General features: G+C 38.9%; 1 protein-coding gene and 1 long non-coding RNA gene across 2 annotated transcripts in view; both read right to left on the bottom strand.

Moving 5' to 3' along the window:
- The window catches only part of LOC149500060 (uncharacterized), a 255,500-nt gene that overhangs the window by 197,446 nt on the left and 37,772 nt on the right, over window positions 1-20,282 (bottom strand). The gene's annotated exons all lie outside the window — the stretch shown is intronic.
- LOC114243507 (protein C-mannosyl-transferase DPY19L1) lies at window positions 254-20,243 on the bottom strand. Its single transcript, XM_089737870.1, has 10 exons — window positions 19,982-20,243; window positions 18,268-18,518; window positions 11,164-11,372; window positions 9,838-10,021; window positions 6,629-7,539; window positions 5,883-5,986; window positions 3,711-3,873; window positions 2,654-2,779; window positions 714-875; window positions 254-404 (listed from the first exon to the last, which is right to left on the bottom strand). Exons 1-10 carry the CDS (start codon window positions 20,073-20,075, stop codon window positions 377-379), a joined length of 2,232 nt encoding a protein of 743 aa, XP_089593996.1. The 5' UTR covers window positions 20,076-20,243; the 3' UTR covers window positions 254-376.

Genomic DNA, 20,282 nt, shown 5'->3' with positions numbered 1-20,282 from the left:
AAATTTAACTCGCGACAGATTCGTTACGGCTTGAGAGAAAAGATATAATTTAGGACGAGCGAGAGTGAGAAAGCAGACAGAGCGTCTCGCGAACCACGCGAACAGCTAAGTCGTTTCCCTTATACACATCATTCCCTATTTAAAACGACGAATACCAGAATACATACTACACACCGCAAGAGAAGTTTCACTTCTCTTAGTTTTTTTTTTAGTTCCACGCACAGATGTCACTATACAAAAAAAATATACGAAATTTGATTTCGAAAGTTTTTTTTTCTTCTTATTTTTTATTATATTTTATTTTTAATACTTCTTAAGTACCAGTCTCTTTTGTTGTTCTTTTAAAACTTTGGGGATCCACTGACGTCATTGTGTGTCAAGAAACGAAGCTTCTAGGCATGTACCTGAAATATGTAAATAAATAAATAAATTTATACAAATCAAACCCGCAAAATTTTAATTTGCGTAATTACTGGTTGTAGGACCTCTTGTGAGTCCGCACGTGTAGGTACCACGAACCAAATGCCGTCACCCACCTCGAGATACGAGTTTTAAAGTCTCAGTATAATTACAACGACTGCTTCGCACTTCAAATACAAACGCATTACTGCTTCACGGCACAAATAGCCAATAGTCGTAGCTATAAAACGAATTTTCTTATCGCTTCACGCCCCGCCCCGTCACGCCCCGTCACGCCACGCCAAGCCACTCACCTCACGCTATAGTCGTGGACGTTGAACACAGCGTAATGCTGATTCCTGAAGACAGGGTACAGGTGCTCCGCTGGAGACAGCAGGAGTGCGAGGCAGCTGGACGGATCACGCCTCCTGGCCGGGACCTCGACGTCCCATATGTCTTGGAACGAACAACCCGTTCTGTTGAGATTAATACAACAAAAATGCACGACTACTCATCATGTTGAATGAAAACGCTATTGTTGTGGCCTAAAGGATAAGACGTCCGGTGCATTCGTGTTGAAGCGATGCACCGGTGTTCGAATCCCGCAGGCGGGTACCAATTTTTCTAATAAAATCCGTACACTTAGCAAATGTTCACGATTGACTTCCACGGTGAAGGAATAACATCGTGTAATAAAAATGAAACCCGCAAAATTATAATTTGCGTAATTACTGGTGGTAGGACCTCTTGTGAGTCCGCGCGGGTAGGTACGTACCATCGCCCTGCCTATTTCAGCCGTGAAGCAGTAATGCGTTTCGGTTTGAAGGGTGGAGCAGCCGTTGTAACTATACTTGAGATCTTAAAACTTATATCTCAAGGTGTGTGGCGCATTTACGTTGTAGATAACTATGGGCTCCAGCAACCACTTAACAGCAGGTGGGCTGTGAGCTCGTTCATGCATCAATGCAATAAAAAATAAAAACAAAAACATGAGAAACCCAATTTTACACAGCAACAGAGATAGAAAGTTGAAAATTGTTATTCATTTATCTATACATATAATTAAAATTGGAGTGTCTGTTTGTAATCAGTACATAGTATAAAACAAAGGCGCTCTCTCTGTCCCTATATCCTTATGTATGCTTAAATCTTTAAAACCACGCAACGGATTTTGATGCGGTTTTTTTTAATATATAGAGTGATTGAAGAGGAAGGTTTATATGTATAATAACATCCATTAAATAGTGGAGAAATCAATAATAAATTACAGTTTCCGAATAGAAGCGAGGGCAGGTCGCTAGTAATAAATATAATTAGTGTGCTTAGTGCGAGTTTACTCAAAGTTGGAAAGTTCGCCTACGTTTGCCGCTAGGGGCGCTGTTCAAACTCGATACAAATTTGAGTTAACTTTTACGCTATCGAGAACGTTAAAAAACTCGCACTAACCACACTGATAGGCTTTAAATTATACATACATATATAGAGGGGTGAAAGGATATTTTGTTTGTAAGCGACATTTATCTATGTAATTAAAGGTGCATTTTATTTGATATTTTAGCATCGATAACTCGATATTTTGTAATTGAATTTCAATTAAGCTTACTCCACTTAAATAGCTAAACAAGTATTTTTTCTTATGCGATTTTCACTCCATAATTTTAAGCTCTAAATGGCTCTCCTGTAAAGTTGCAAATTAGTTGCCTAAACCACACATTCTTTCATCCCTCGATACATATCGACGCTTGAAAGGCAAACGTGACTAAGCGACAATAACTGCTTTGTACATAAATGATAGGAAATAACCATATTCGATGCGCAAAAAAAAAAATTTCTAGGTCTATTAAAATCATATTTCAATCCTACAGCTACTAGCTAGATTCTACTACAGCTAGATTCATTAAAATAAATTTTATTTTCAGGTATTTCAACTTTAAATTAGTCTAGTGTAAAGTTCACGCATTGTCGCTTAGTCACGTTTGCCTTTCAACCGTCGATATGTATATATAACTAGCTTTTGGCCACGACTTCGTCCGCGTGGAATAGTTCACAAATAAATATGCAAAATTAAATGTATATTTTTTCAATATTTCTGAGAGATTTTCTTAATATTTATTTCCGTAAGAACCTTGTACAGAGTATTAGAAAACTACAAAAAAAAAAAATAAGCCAAATCGGTCAAGCCGTTTTCATGTTATGTCGTGACAACGGAAAACGGGTTTCATTTTTATATATATAGATATATCGGCGCACTAACTTGCTCCTTCCGTAGCAGTATTTTGTTTCCACAACGACATATGTCGCTTTCAATTTGTTCAGCTCCTCGTAGATCTCCTCGGCCGAGAAACGCCCGTACATTTTGTAGACAGAATAGGCGCGTTCTCTGAGAAGCGAAATACGATTGATTAAAAACCACATATGAAACAGTCGTCCGTGACGTCACACCCCTTGGATTGCGTAAAAGGCTTGAAGTCGTAGCGGCCTAAAGGATAAGACGTCCGGTGCGTTCGTATCAGCGACGATGCAACGGTTTTCGAATCCCGCAGGCGGGTATCAATTTTTCTAATGAAATACGTACTCAACAAATGTTCACGATTGACTTCCACGGTGAAGGAATAACATCGTGTAACAAAAATCAAAACCCGCAAAATTATAATATGCGTAATCACTGGTGGTAGGACGTCTTGTGAGTACGCGCGGGTAGGTACCACAACCCTGCCTATTTCTGCCGTGAAGCAGTAATGCGTTTCGGTTTGAAGGGCGGCGCAGCCGTTGTAACTATACTGAGACCTTAGAACTTATATCTCAAGGCGGGTGGCGCATTTACGTTGTGGATGTCTATGGGCTCCAGTAACCACTTAACACCAGGTGGGCTGTGAGCCCGTCCACCCATTTAAGCCATAAAAAAAAACTAAGTTCCTTTGTTTATAATTGACTAGCGGCCCGCTCCGGCTCCGCTCGGGTCTTTAACAAAAATTTCAACGATATTTGACGTTGTTTTATTTTTTTAAACAAAAGAACACATTGCGGCATTACTATAATAGTTAGACATATAAAATATGATGCCGCGCGCATCGCCCTCAGCGCCTTTTTTTAAATTTACCCGGTTGCTACTGTAGCGCCACCCTTATTTAGCATATTTTAACGGACACTTTTTGACAACAAAGACCCTTCTCCTTACCCCTACCCTCCATACCTTCAAAGCAGAGCCTTCTCTGACTCGCTACTAGATGGCGTTAGTTGTCACTTTATCGTTAATACCACCCCTGACCTATAGATGGCTCTAGTTGTCACCGGCTGTGTTATCAACTAACCTGGCCTCGTAGTGTTCGTAGTGCGGGTGCGCAACTACAGGTCGGCGTGTGGACAGCAGCACAGTCGCTAGCAGCGGCATCGAGCCCGCGAAAGCCGCGCTCGGCGATGTCTCCCTCATTATCCAATTCAGCAACTCCTCTAAGGGCGGATCACTGAATTCACCTTTAATATAATATTATATGACACTAGCCGTACTCGCCCGCTTCGCTGGACATTAAAAATTAACATTATCATTTATTGTCATTATTATTAGGGAGTCCAACGCTCATATAAATATTTATCGAGTATTAGCTCTTTTATCGAGTGCAAAATCCTAGTTCCTACTACTAATATTATAAACAAGAAAGTTTTTAAGAATGTAAGGTTGTATGTTTGTTTTACTCTTTCACGCAAAAACTAGTGAATGGATTTTGATGAAACCATAAAATAATGCAGCTGACACATCAGAATAACATATACGTTATAATTTATAAAGATACAGTGTGAATTACACAAAAGAATAGCGATAAGCGTCGAGTAAGTTGGAAAAAATCTGCCATCTGCGAGCTATTCTGGCGTGCGCCGCAAAAACCGTTGAAATAACACGTATATAATGTACTAGCCGTACTCACTCGCTTCGCTGGACATTAAAAATTAATATTATTATTTATTTTCATTAGGGAGTCCAACACTCATATAAATATTAGCCTATCCATTAGGTGCATGTATTTTCTACATGGATACCAAGTTCCAAGTCAATCGGATGCGTGGTTCAGTACTTATAACGGAACATCCGTAATAACCATTGTAGATTTATATACTAGTATAGATTACATCTTGATACGTGACGTATAATTAATACGCTTTTATTAGCTTCAGACGTATGCAGTACATGGTATCAGTAGTTATAAATATTTTATGAACAGATATGAGTGGAAGGGTTGTTTTGATAATATCCTGAAAACACCCCACGCTTTTTTTTACAATAAAATCATTTTTTTTTACACTACTTTTAATTCAAATTTATTATAATTTGTTTTCTATGCTTTAGTTGGATTTTCTATAAAAGCGTATTTTAGAATATGTTTCATATCAACATTACTATAATTCTCCTGCCCTTCTCCCAGTCACCTGGGGTCGACGCAACATGTTTTCTCCTTCCATACTCTTCTATCATATACCATTTCTTCGCTCACTCCCCTCTTACACATATCGTCTTTCACGCAATCCATCCATTTCTTCTTAGGTCTACCTCTTCCTCTAAAGTCTTCCACATTCATAGTTGACACTCTTACCAACCTCATTGTCATTTCGTCTCATCACATGTCCATACCATCCCAAACGCGGACTTCTCAACTTATCTGTCACAGGTGCCGCTTTTAGACTTCCTCAAACATATCTTAGAATATATTTATCAATATGAAAATGTGTATATGTGTTTGTGTATATATTATTATGCATATTTATTTACGCTATATGCTAAGTATACATTTTTGCTTATGTATTTGTAATTTAATATATAATTCATTGCATCTACCAATATTTACTCAGCCCTACCTTTGGTTGACTGGTAAACAATGCGTTTAGGCACTAAGTCTGCCAATATAATTTTTACATGAAGTGTAATAAATAAACAAATAATAGTTGAATTCGTACTAACGCCATCTAGTGATTAAGATATGTACTAGGATAATAGTGTACCATAGTCAAATAACAAAGAGTAAAGTAGCACATTCTCAACCACCATCTCATCATTTCATGTTCGAACGAGCTCACGGCCGGTTGTTGTTAAACGACCACCGAAGCGCACAGATACATCAACCTTATTATTATGGTATTTACGAGATAAATTAAACACTTCACCGAAACACCGATCAAAGAACAATTTAATTATTACGACAATTAAGGGTCGATTGAACTATAGATAGTATATTACATTTTTTCGTTACGCTTCGAAATTTATATACCAGAACATTCCTTAAGAACGTTCTAGACTGTTATTGTCTACATCGAGAACATTCTAAGAAACTTTCGATATCAGTTTCTGCTGTCTCACGACCGATGGCGTTACTCTCGTGCTGATTTAACAACATTCAGGCTTGAATGTGGTATCTGCCCCTGGGGAACGCTGCCCCCTCCCATCCCCCCACCCCCCCGGTTCCCGCCAGCACACTTAGATATCGTACACTTACCTATGTGCGACAATTCCTTCGTCACATTCAAATACATAGTATTCACCAAAGACCATATATTGCATATGATTATTACGTATTTCAAATAATATGGTTTTGTGTATCTGAAATGAAAAAAAAAAAAAAAAATTTTAAATATGGAATGTCCTTCTTCAAGCGAGGCTTGTGGAGAGCATTATACGGTAGGCAGCGGCTTGGCTCTGTCCTTGGCATTGCTGACGTCCACGGGCGACGGTAACCACTCACCATCAGGTGGGCCGTATGCTCGTCCGCCTACAAGGCAATAAAAACCAAAAAACTTTAAGGGTGTGCAATAATTGGGTTCACTCAAAAACTCCTCTGAAATCGCAGTAAATTCTCATCATTTTAACTGCGATTTTATTTTATCTCATTTCATTTTTAGCCGACTTGCATTTGCGAATGCGTTTCGGTTTGAAGGGTAAGCCGTTGTATTGTTACAACTGAGACCTTACCCCTCATGTCTCAAGGTGTGTGGCGGCATTTACCTTGTAGATGTCTATGGGCTCCGGTAACCACTTAATAACAGGTGGGTCGTGACCTCCTCGCCTACAATCGGGACATAGACCTCATGTCTCAAGGCGGGTGAGTCACTTTGTGATGTCCATGGACTCCACTAACCGCTTAACATCAAGCGCACCATGAGCCTGTTCTCTCGTATACGCAATAAGCTGTCAACAGTATGCATGCGGGTTTTCCATACACATAAATTCGACAAACAAACATACCTGTGGTACTCGGTGTTGAACAGCAGCGATGAGATTATGCATAGTTGAGGCACAAATAGCAGCTTCAGCCTCATAACCAGACCGGCCATGAGGCCGTAAGCGACCAGCTGCATCAGATTGTAACATACCGCCGGATCTATCGACAAGCCCTTCACGTAACGGACCAACCCATCTCTCATCTCATCGATATCGCTATCCCTTTCTTCTTCTTTTATCGTAACGCCCGACTTCTTTGTCTTAACGTCCGAACTATCGATACCACTATCGCTGCCGTCGTCCGAATTAACATCGATTTCCTTATCGATTTTCCGTTCGATTTTCGATCGAGTTTCTTTTATCGTGTAATTAGTGGCCAAAGCGATCGCGGTCAGGGCGCTCGGCAGCAAAGCGCCCCCTACCGAACGAACGAAACTGCCGAGGGGCAAAAAATCGAAAACCTCGGAACAAGTATAGATCATAGTGTGAAAGCTCTTGTAGTCGGTGAGCTTTGAGGCGAGAAGCTCCCATACGTGACCGTCATCTTTCATCTCGAAGAAATCCCCGATCGCGCTCTTCAAGTACACCGATAGGCACGCCACTATCGATAACCTCAACAGCACTAGCCACGCCTCGACGAACACGTCCAAGCGATTCTCGACCTTAAGCCTAAACGAGCTGAAGAGTAGAGCGTAAACCGAAACGACCGCGAAGAACGATGCGTATAAGGACGATTTTAGCATGTCATTGCCCTGAAGTAACAGTATAGCGGTATGGAGCCCGCAGAAGTGTGAATGCAAGAGAACACACAATGTCTTCGTGTCGATCACCCTTATCTGTTCCATGACGAAGAATATGGCGGTCTGAGTCAGGAATATGAACTGGGTGAACTGCCAGCATAGTAAGCAGAGACAGTTCAATAGGAATATCGAGATCTGAAAACAGAAATGAAATACGAAATTAATTGAAAAAAAAAAAGAAAAATATATATAATTATATGGAAATGAGAGTCCATTAAAGTTTAAAGAACAATGGCAGGAATGTATGGGACAATTGTACCATTATAAAGTTTCATGTTTTTTTCATATAGTTTTATTTATTTGATAGATATTATAATGGTCGAATATCCTATATATTAATACGTGAAGCAAAAACTTTGTATCCCTTTTTACGAAAATTGCGCGGACGGAGGAGTATGAAATTTTCCACACTTATAGAGAATATAGAGAAGAAGTGCACAATGCTAATATTTTTTTAAAATAATGCATAAAAGATACATTAAATCAGTAAAGAAAACATTACACACACTACATACCATGTATTTGACGCACACACGCATGCATACTATTTATTGTCAAACTTTTGTTCTTGACGTCTGTTGTCAAATTGAGAATAGATTAAATATTGTTTGCCTTTGTAAATATTTTTTATAGTGTAGTCTTGGCCAAATTCGTGATTATAGAAGTATAAAATACAATCATAATAGTGTACAAACTTACAATTCCAATTAATTATAGTCTAATTTCGACTACTGCGGGACCTCTAGTAATTTTAATTATCAGATTTTTAGAACTTTGCAAACATAAGTTTTTAACGGGAACGCAGAAATGTCATGTGGCGCTCTTAAATGATATTCAATATTTTAGTGTTTTGTGGTGTTTTATTAAACTAGAGGTCCCGCAGTAGTCGAAGTTCGACTATAATTGGAATTGTAAGTTTTTACACTATTATAATTGTATTTTATACTTCTATAATCACAAATTTCGCCAAGGCTACACTATAAAAAATATTAATAAAGACAAACAATATTTCATCTATTCTCAATTGGACAACAGACGTCAAGAACAAAAGTTTGACAATAAATAGTATGCATGCGTGTGTGCGTCAAATACATGGTATGTAGTGTGTGTAATGTTTTCTTTATTGATTTAATGTATCTTTTATGCATTATTTTAAAAAAATATTAGCATTGTGCACTTCTCCTGTATATTCTCTATAAGTGTGGAAAATTTCATACTTTAACACAGTCGGTAGTCTGGCGCTCCGTTTACAACAGGATTTTTGAACGGAACTTGGCGCCAGATTCTACCGAATCTGTGGATAAAACAGTGGAACCGGCATAAGATTTTTTTTGTAGATTCATCCGTTTGGACCGGCAAAGGTATCACAGCCCATACAGCCAAGCCTTCCAATTATTTTTTAGCAAAAAGTCATTTTCGTTAAGTCTATACTGCTGTAGAGGTAGCTTTTGTCTGTCTGTACAGTATCTATTCCATTTCGTTTAGTGAAGCAGTTTTTTCTTACACATGCCAAGTTTCAAAAACTTATAATGCATTTTGTTATCAATGATCAACGTTTGGTTGCTATTTTTTTTTCAAACATATTGTTTTGTTTTTGCAGACTTTTAAAAATATAATAAATACACGAAAATATTTGGATTGTCACCCTTTATAAATAAGACAAATCTTTTAAGGAAACAATAAAAAATAATAGTGTTACAAAAACTGCCATTCAACTTTCATATAATACCTTTTAGTGGATTTTTTTCAGGAAAGAAGGATTACTGGTGGCCCTTAGTCCTTACCAGTTTCACCAGGACAGGTGGGCGAGCAAAGGCTTAGCCAGGAGGGGTGGGATTAGCTAACAGCCGCCCGAGCGCCTCCGACCTAACAACTCAAGAGCAACTGCTTCGCGAATGAATCAACTACCGGATCGGAATCGCGAACCTTTTAGTGGAAAAAATCACCCTAACCTTTTTTTTTATTGCTTAGATATTTGGACGAGCTCACAGCCCACCTGGTGTTAAGTGGTTACTGGAGCCCATAGACATCCACAACGTAAATGCGCCACCCACCTTGAGATATAAGTTCTAAGGTCTCAAGCATAGTTACAACGACAGAAATAGGCAGGGTCGTGGTACCTAACCGTGCGGACTCATAACACGTCCTACCACCAGTAATTAGGCAAATTATAATTTTGCGGGTTTGATTTTTTTATTACACGATGTTATTCCTTCACCGTGGAAGTCAATTTTGAACATTTGGCAAGTACGTATTTCATTAGAAAAATTGGTACCCGCCTGCGGGATTCGAACACCGGTGCATCGCTATATACGAATGCACCGGACGTCTTATCCTTTAGGCCACGACGACTTCCTAACCTATTTGTTTACTACTATTATGACTCTAGGAACTGTTCCCTTCCCGCTGTATACAAAGTGATCATCGCAATACCTGGAGTGGAAACGTGGATTTTCTCTCTGTATCTCTTAGCTGCATGCTGACCAGCCAGCATTGCAGTATCAACAGCGGACCGGCCATGTTCTCTCTCTCGTTTGGTGCCCACATTACTCTAGTGCATTCGCTGTGATTCGCAAAATATTGCATCACAGTGAAGATCCCTCCCAATATGCTGTTACTAAAATTAAACAAAAATGGAAAAACTGTAGTAAATTAGTTGGGGATTTTTTCCTAACTATGGTGGTAAACTATGGGGTTTATGGCAGCGTAACCAGGTGAGTAAGTGAGCTCACGACGCTCTAACTTGAGGATGTCGCTAAGATTAGCTCTAGCAAGAGCAATGCTTTGCAAAATCTACCACCGGTGTGTTTATGAATGCCACTTTTTTAATTTAGACGATGATGGCAACTCTACTCAATTAATCGTGTGAAAAATTCCTTATTCGTAAATCGGTAAGTACTTTTGATTCAAGGGTTTTCTTGCCAAAAATTGTTTGAGATTCCCTGATCTAGACCAATCTGCAGATCTTGGGATTATTTCATTATCGAATTATATACGTAACATAAATACACAGATGCCCTATGAAATTAGCATAATTACTCATATACTTGTATGTATAAACAATAGTCATAAAAAAAATTATATTGTTTTTTTTAAAAGGGATTTTATGACCTGGTAACAAAGACCTTTAGGTCACGTCTTATTTTAATTTATATTGTAGGGGAATCTTACCCCCCCCGCTTAGCTCACTCACTCAGTTATAGTGAAACCTCACAATATTCTTATATTTATGAAAAACGATAATATGGAGTGAAATGAAATGAAGATGATTAATTTAAGACATCAATCAACTGGTATGAAAATAAATGAAATGAGATCAGATGATATGGGATGAAATATAATATGAGTAAATTAAATATTGTTTATTTCAAAAATACATAGATGTATATGACTTTGACGTCTTGAGAAGACATTATATTCAGTATAGTCCAAATATATACAGTATAGTATACAGTTTCAGCAGACACACATGACTGTTTGGTGCTAGCAAACACATTAGCAAGGTTAAGTAAAGGACAAAATGTTTGGTGTACATGTTTTGAACTGTGCAACTATGCGTTTAAAATTCTGCAGGCAAATACTGATTTCGTTCTATGAAATCCTTAAGTGATATTCACGAATGAGTTCCGTGGGGAATCCTGGGTTCATTAATCCGTTTAGGCAAAGAAAAAAAAACCTCGACCACTCTTGTAGCAACTTTGGGTAGCACTGGTCTTTCAGGTGAACTCTAGCAAAGAGGACTTAAAAAAAAAATCTTACCTCAATGCGGTAGCATGTAAAAACAATGCGGTCACATTCAAACCGGCTAACAACCAGATGGCCTCAAGATAGAAGTAGATTGGCTGACCCAGGCCGACGCAGCTCTCGACCGGACTCAAATCGTGCCCTCTGTCTATAATGTGGCATTGTCTGTGCTCGGTTGTGTTGAGCCAAACCTCAAAGTATCGGTACAATGCTGCAATCAATACCTGGAAAAGTTTTAGTATATATAGTAGTAAATATTTACACAAGCTCAGGGTCAATCTTTTTATTTTATTTTTTAATGAATGGATGAATGAATGAATGATTTATTTTATATCAGACAACAAGTCCATATGTGTACATAGTATCATTAAAACACACTTCAAATTAATAGAACCAATCAAATAAACAAGATACATTTATTAAAAATAATTATCAGTTGAATACATTTCAAATATTCCATTCAACTGATACTTACTTCGAACCAACCATTATTATTATTATTATTTAGTCCGCAAGTGGATCATTTTTTTTTTTTTTTTTTTATATAATGGCAATCTGCTGCTACTTTCAGCAATTTCTGCCAGTGTCGTGTTATGGCTACACATGGAACATTGTCGAGCTATTTAAATACACTTTTTATTATGAAAAGTATCCCATTTTGGAAATAATAATGTTGCCTGGGACTAACACAAATTTAATGTTACTATAAACTTACATATTATAATAAAGATTATGTACAGAGAATAATGCACTACATATAATTATAATTTTATAGAGTTAGTAGTTATAAACTTAATAAAAGCATTTATAATACGGGAGTCTGGGAATAGTGAGAGGAGGTGACGGACGTTTACCGGCCGTTGAATTTTCAGTTCGCTAATAACTTGGTCCCATATGAGTGAGTTGTTCAAGCGACAATTGAGGAAAATGTGATCTATACTGCCGTCGTCCAAACCACATTCACACAACGAATTGTCACGTATTCTAATTTTATGTAGAAATACCGGAGAACAGCAATGACCTAAACGAACTCTACAGAGCACAGATATAACAGGTTTGGAAATCTTTTTGAATTTAAAAAACCATGGTTTTGTAGGAACGGTGGGTTGGATTGAAGCATATAAGCCTCCCTTCGTCTTACTGGACTCTGTCCAGTAGGCTTGCCATGACTTACTTAAATTAGACTTAGCAAGATGGAGTAAATCATAAGTTTGGACAGAGTGATGTTTTAGGTCGGCTAGGCTGCTGGAGATTGCAGCTTTGGCCAATGAATCAGCAATCTCATTACCTCTGATGCCAGAGTGGCCAGGAATCCATACCAAGATAATGTCGATCTGCTTTTTCGAGCATGAAAACAAACAATTTTTAATTTCAGAGATTATTGAACTGTGGAGTTTATCCCTGAAAGGGTTTTTGACGATAGCGTCCAGGGCACTTCTAGAGTCTGAAAAAATAACTGCCCTTGTAATAGTGCTATGGGAAAAAACAAACTGACAGGCTTCTAAAATACCAATGCATTCCCCAGAAAACACAGATGTTTCCGGAGGGCACCGGAATTGAAGGAAAATGTTGGAATTTTGGTAATAAACTGAGACACCCGTCCCACTATGAGATGAAAGTTTCGAAGCATCAGTAAAAAACCTGTGATAATCTCGCCACCTGGACTCAACTATGGACAAGAATTGTGTATTGGCCTCAACAGTTTCCTTGTCCAAGTCAATGGACGCAATATGATTTGGTATGAAGCTTAAAACTTCAATTGGAGAGTCATACATGGGGAATCTATTACACTGCTGGACATGAGTTCTTTCCTCAATCATACGGATCTTCCTAAAAGAATTCAAAATAAGTGGGGGATCCTTATACTTCCAGTAATCTACGTTCCCATATAATCTATCTAGGTGGATGAGTTTTGGCAGTATCATATGGTTTTTATGGAAGTATGCTTTAATTATAAACCTATCTGCAAGATACTGCCTGCGAAGGATAAGAGGTGGGTCGGCACTCTCCACCTGCAGGGCATTGCTTGGGCTGGACTTCATACAACCCAATATAATGCGGAGAGACTTTGATTGAATGGCATCCAATTTTGCTAATGCTGTTTTGTTGCAAGGGTCTAATAAGAAAGAGCCATAATCCAATAAACTTCTTATTGTAGCATTATAAATGAGTTTTAATGTGATAGGATGGGCACCCCACCAAACACCCGCAAGAGCCCGCAACATATTAATATTTCTCTCACATTTACTAATTGTGTAATTAAAATGTGCGATACCGGATAGTCTAGAGTCCAAGACGACGCCGAGAAATTTCACATTATCTTCGACCTTGATGGGAGATCCTTCAATTTCTAGATGTACATCTGGTATAACTCGTTTACGAGAGAAAACCACAACAGAGCTCTTAGAGGCTGACAATTGGAGTCCATGAGCAGAAAGCCAATGATTCAGAGAATTGAGGGATATTTGCATGGATATGCCAGCGTCAACTATGGATGGGACAACTGTATATATGCACAGGTCATCTGCATATTGTAAAATATGGCATCCGATGTTGAGTGACCTATGCAAATCAGATGTATAAATGTTGTACAGCAAGGGACTCAACACCGAACCCTGGGGGAGACCCCTCCAGAGCAGCCTGGATGTGTGGACAAGATCACCAGGGATGTGTACGCTAACAGTACGGCCTGCCAGAAAATTACATATGCAACGTTGTATCTTTACCGGAACACTCAGCTCACGTAATTTACTTCTGAGCACGGAAAGAAGAACATTGTCGTATGCAGATGAAATGTCTAGGAAACAGGCCACAACCGACCGGTTTTCACTGAAGGCAATTCGCGTATCAGAAATAAAGGTGCCGATGCTATCTAAGGTACTGAAACCCTTTCGGAATCCAAACTGAGAGTCTGCTATCATTCCCTTACTTTCCACATACCACTCCAACCTATTTTTAATTAAATGTTCAAGGATCTTACCAATTACAGGGGAGAGTGTAATAGGACGGTAGTGATCAGGATTATCAGGAGATTTGCCTGGCTTCAGAATAGGGATGATTAATTGAGATTTCCAAGCGTCAGGGATATAACCAAAATTAAAACATGTATTTATTAAATTTAGAAGGAACTGACGACTATGTTGACCAGACATTTTGTAAAACGAGTAGGGAAAGCCATCTAAGCCAGGAGATGAGTCCTGGACATATTTAAGTACAGAATTTAGCTCATTTATGGAGAAAGGTTCGTCTAAAGGATCAACAGCGAGCATATTAATTGCCAATGAGGGACATTCATCAACAAGAGGAGCATAGGCAGGAGCCAATCTGTTAATGAATTGTAGGGCGATGCTCCGTGAGATATTGGGAGAATTTTGAGGGAAGCATCCGCGTCTAAATTTTTTATAATTTTGCCAGACTAGGGAAGACGGGGATGAAGGTGAAAGAGAGGAACAAAATTTTTTCCAACTCTCATACTTTTTTTTCTTGAATGTGCGCTTGGATTTAGCCACTATTCTGTTAAATTCCCGAAGGTTGGAGAGGGTCATATTCTTGATGTAATTAAATTCAGCTTCCTTCCGGGATTTAATAAGGTCTGTGCATTCTCTGTCCCACCAGGGAGGAGAAGATAATTTTCCCAAAGATGAATTTTTCAAGGGAATACTCAGATCTGCAGCAGCTGAAATGGAATCTGAATACAAACTCAAACAAGCATCCAAATTGTCAAAAGAGATTTGGGGAAAGGAAAGGATTCTTTTATCTAGATTCTGTTGGTAAATGTCCCACCTGGCGTCAGTAATGCGATACTGCAATAAGGGAGTTCTATTTTTGCTGGGGAGAGACCTATTGGAAAAGGTAGAACAAATAGGGTAATGATCACTACCGTATGTTAAATTAAGACGTTTCCAGTCTAGGGAATTTACTAGAGTGGATGAACACAGTGTTAGGTCCACACAACTTCTGCTTTGACCCGGTCTAGGGAGTCTAGTGGCTGATCCATCGTTAAGGACGTATAACCCTATTTCATCTATTAGCTCTGCCAAATATGTACCTGAAGCGTCACAATGGTCAGATCCCCACAAGAAGTGATGACAATTAAAATCTCCCATAAGAATAATTGGGTTCAATAAAATACATAAATTTCTTAGGAAAGGAATACATATAGGGACAGAAGGAGGGAAATAAATGGAGATAAAATTAATACCAATGATGTTAACACCAATGGCATTAATCTCGGCTCCATGAGGAGGAAGAGAAAGAGAAGAAGAAGGGAAGACATTGTTGACCAGTATAGCAGCACCACCATACCCGTCATCACGATCATCACGGTAGGTGCTATAACCTGGGATGTGAAATGGGAGATGTGGCAAGAGCCACGTCTCAGAAATTGCAAAGATTGCGGGATTATATAAATTGATTAAATGGAGAAAGTCATGTTTTTTTGGGAGGGCGCTCCTGGCATTCCACTGCAAGAGATTTAGATCCATTATGGTGGGAAAAAATAGTGTCAATTATGTCATTGGCAACGTGGTCAGGTAGGTTAATTTTAGTTAAAAGAGAAGCTAGTAGTTTAATTAGAGAGAAGATTTCACTAGAGGGAATATCTTCAGAAGGAGAAGAATTTTTACTGAGAGCGCAGCCATTAGTAGAGGGAGAAAAAGAGTAGGAATTAGTAATAGCTCTATGGGTTCTTTGATCATAGCCCGGGACGTGAGGGGCATGACTTTTAGGCTTCTGGAGGATCGTTTTTCTGTAGGAGGAAGAGGAAGTCTGAGGATGGAAACGTAAGGACGAGGGGGCTGAAGGAATAATATGAGTTGTGGGAGGGACTGATGCTGAAACATCAGCAAAGGACTTTGACACAGTAGGGAATGTTTTGGATGCTTCTGCATATGAGATGTTGTTCTGGGCCATAGCAACTTTAATATTTTTTTGTCTCTGGTATTCAGGGCATTGCTTGCTATTAGCACAGTGAGGTCCAGAGCAATAAAAGCAAGTTGGGTCCTCTTTAGTGCAGTTCTCACCAAAGTGTTCATCACCACAGCGGAAACAGCGGGGCTTTGAGCGACATTGAGTTTTTGTATGACCGAATTTACAGCATCCAAAGCATTGTACAGTAGGGAAATAATATATATCTACAGGGAGGGAATTGAAGCAGCAAAAGACACGTTTTGGGAGGGTCTGACCATCAAATGTAAGAACCACAGAGGAAGTAGGTTTCCATTCTGGTACCCCATCAGTAATAACTTTGTGATTAATGCGTCTCACCTTCAGTATTCCGCCACAACCAGATGGTGTCTTAATATTTAAAGCTATCTCTTCTTCTGACCAGTCATTAGGCACACCCTTAATAATACCCATCCTAGTGATATTATAAGTCGGGATTAATGAGGAGTATCCATTTTCTAACAATTCTTTGTTGGCCAAAAATGAGTTTGCATCCTCTGGAGATTTAAACTGGACAGCAATCCTATTCCGACCTATTTTTTTGACTCCATCAGGAAGAACATTTTTAATATTAAGTTTGATCATCATCTGTCCAAACTTAATGGGGTGGAGGGTAGTTCCCGATTTCGGGTCAGATTCTATACGAGTAACATGGACCAAAAATGGAGCCACATCCCTCGCAGAATAGCGTTCGCGGCTATACTTATTAGGTGCTAACGGTCGTTGTTGTTTGGAAGTAGACAAAGCAAGATCATTATCATTGTTGGTTTCGAGAGCTCGCTTACGATGATGTGCTTCAATCGACTCGAAACTAGTTAATGGTACAGTAAGGACTGGTGAGTATGTAAAATCACCCTGAGGATGTTGTCCCTCATCGTTCCAGGTTAAACTAGGATCTGGGGGACGGCCAGGGGGTCGATCGTCAACCTCCATGATCGGCCCGCATTGACTATGCGAGATTAAATAAATGAAAACTTACCTTATGGCTTCACACAAAATTTGACAATTACAACAAGAAGAACAAACACAGATAGATATAGGCAGCAAAAAATATAACCAAAAATACAAACAATTAAAAATTAAAAGGAAAAATCGTTCGCATGTGCTAACCATCAAACACCCTCCAAACAACCCAAGTGGATCATGGTACAATGGTCCAGGTACTGACAGTCATAACGGTCTGTTAATGCCTTCAGGATGCTGTTAGGGCTGACCCGGCTTTAATGCTTATATGAGTGGACGAGTCCACAGCCTACCGGAGCTAGTGTTAAGTGGTTATCGGAGCCCACTGATATCTACAATGTAAATGCTGCCACCCACCTCGAGATGAGAGTTCTAAGGTCTCAAGTTTTTGAAATGGACATTTATGTGTTTCTTATGTTTAAGACTTTTTAAGAATTATTAAGCAGGAAATTAAACAGGTAGTACAGACAAAAGGACAATTGTAAGCTTTCAAGTAGAAACTATCATCCAACCAGAAATCAGTCTTATGTTCTGGTTTAAAGAGTAGGATTTTAAGTGGGTGACTGCAGTGCCCAAAACAATGGCCGTGGGTCGTGTACTGGCAAGGGACTGTGAATAGACTGAGTAAAGCTGCAATGCCGTATCTCAGGTTAAGTGCGGTCTGCTACGAATGAAATTAGCAACCACGGTCAAAGGCCACCGCTTAACACTAGGAGAAGCAAAAAGACTTCTACAATTCCAGAGCTGAAGATCTCTGCTCCCGTCAGGGTCGGATTTAGAGGTCTGGAGGCTTCGAGGCAAAAGAGGAGCGGAGGCACCCTGGCCCTAAATTATTTTCCTAAAAAATGAAATTATTTTTTGTCGAATTTTCCAAAACATTATTTATTGTGAAACCACATAGATTCTCTTAGTATTTAACAAACATACATAAATATAATCGGAGACAAGAACTATCTGAAATAAAATTTCAGAGGAAGGAAAAAATATTTACTAGTGTTTACTTTCAAGTGTTTTCTAGGAATTTGAAAGATATTTTTCCAAAGTCTCTATTGTGGGGGCCCTCTGTTTGTGGAGACCACAGGGTTTTCGCCCAGGTTGCCCTCCCCTAAATCCGGCCCTGGCTTTAGTGATAAGCATTATGACAGTAAAACATTTCACAATGTTCCCTTATAACAACTAGATAACAAAATTATACAAACAAACACCACCCACCTCAGGATGTATATTAAATCGATTGAATGCATTCACTTCTTTTGGATGCTCCACACTCTTGTCGAACATCAATTTAGATATCCCAGCTACAAATGGCTTCTCATGGACCAGTGTTTTGTAATAAGAGTAATAGAAACCCATTTCGGTACGGAATGACATCTCCCTCTCCAGCTCAGAGAGGTATGCAAAGTTCCTGTCATTTTCAAAGAGATGGGAAACGTAGCGGTAGTGAATGTAGCCGACTAGAGTTGCTGTGGGAACGTTAATAAGATTTTTCACTACGAAGAATACTAATTATGCTGACACCTTATCTGGTGTTGTTACTGGAACCCACTGGTGGTGGGACGTCTTGTGAGTCCACACGGGTAGGTACCATAGCCCTACCTATTTCTGACGTGAAGCAGTAATAACGTTTCAGTTTGAACGGTGGAGCAGCTGTTGTAAGTATACTGAGACCTTACAATTCATATCTTTTTTTTTTTTTTTTTTTTTTATTGCTTAGATGGGTGGACGAGCTCACAGCCCACCTGGTGTTAAGTGGTTACTGGAGCCCATAGACATCCACAACGTAAATGCGCCACCCACCTTGAGATATAAGTTCTAAGGTCTCAAGTATAGTTACAACGGCTGCCCCACCCTTCAAACCGAAACGCATTACTGCTTCACGGCAGAAATAGGCAGGGTGGTGGTACCCACCCGCGCGGACTCACAAGACGTCCTACCACCAGTATTTACGCAAATTATAATTTTGCGGGTATGATTTTTATTACACGATGTTATTCCTTCATCGTGGAAGTCAATCGTGAACATTTGTTGAGTACGTATTTCATTAGAAAAATTGGTACCCGCCTGCGGGATTCGAACACCGGTGCATCGCTTCAACACGAATGCACCGGACATCTTATCCGTTAGGCCACGACGACCACAAAGGTCGTCAAAAAATCTCAAGGTGGGTGGTGGCAATTGCACTGTAGATGTCTATGGACTTTGGTAAATACTTAAAATCAGGTGGCCCGTGAGGTCTTTCACCCATGAATGCAATAAAATAAAAAAAATGGTTTTACAATATTACTATAGTCTTTGAGACAGTCAGTCTCAATTGTGTAGTATAATGGCTGTAGTACTATTCCATTCAACAGTGGGCAGCAGCTTAGTTCTGCCACTGGCATTGCTTATGGCTATGGGCAATGGTAACCACTCACCATTAACTGAACAAGTCTGCCTACAACGGCAATAAAAAAATATTTGGAACTCATAAATGGAGTATCTAGAAATTATAGAATAATGGTACCTCCCAGTGCCAACTTGCACAATCCCTAACATCAGTAAAGAACATTTATACGACATGTTTGACTTACTCTCTCAGCTGTTGGAAGGATAGGAAAATCAAATCTTAAGCATTGATGAGTATGGCAAAGAAATAATAGAGGTAAAGAAGTAACTAAGATACACACTTGATTTTTCTCATGAATAGCTAGAAATTAATTTCGTCTATATTGTCTCGGCATAGAGTTTGTGTGTATTATTGTAGAAAAACTTTACAATTTGAAGGTTTTCATTCAAAATCAAACTAGAGATTGAGTTTCTCCATTTTTTTTTTATGCCAAGGATAACTTTATTTCATTGTGAATGTCTGGTGTTCTTCTGGATATCTACGTTAAAGAAGTTACACAAGGCGTAACGTACATATTGTAAATGTAGTCTAATAACTCACCGATAGAAACTATTGTGATGCAAAATAGGAACTTATTCTTAGGAAAACTTTTTTGTTTCGCAACTTTTTCAACTGCTACAGTATTTTCCTCCATTTTAATGCTAACTGATTAGCCGCAGTACATTATTAGTGAATAAAAAATATTTATTCGCACATTATTATAAGTTTAAAACTTTATTAATGTATTAAAATGACTCTAATTTTTAGTTTATTGTCATTTTTGGGCGACATTCTTGTCACTTGACTTTGTAGTTGTAGTTCCATTTTTTCAACATGAAAGGCGTAAGTATTTAACCATACA

The sequence above is a fragment of the Bombyx mandarina genome, chromosome 24 (assembly GCF_030267445.1).
Source record: "Bombyx mandarina strain Sakado chromosome 24, ASM3026744v2".
NCBI classification, from domain to species: domain Eukaryota; kingdom Metazoa; phylum Arthropoda; class Insecta; order Lepidoptera; family Bombycidae; genus Bombyx; species Bombyx mandarina.
Note: the sequence above shows the minus strand (reverse complement) of the source record. Positions and strands in the feature narration are given on the sequence as shown.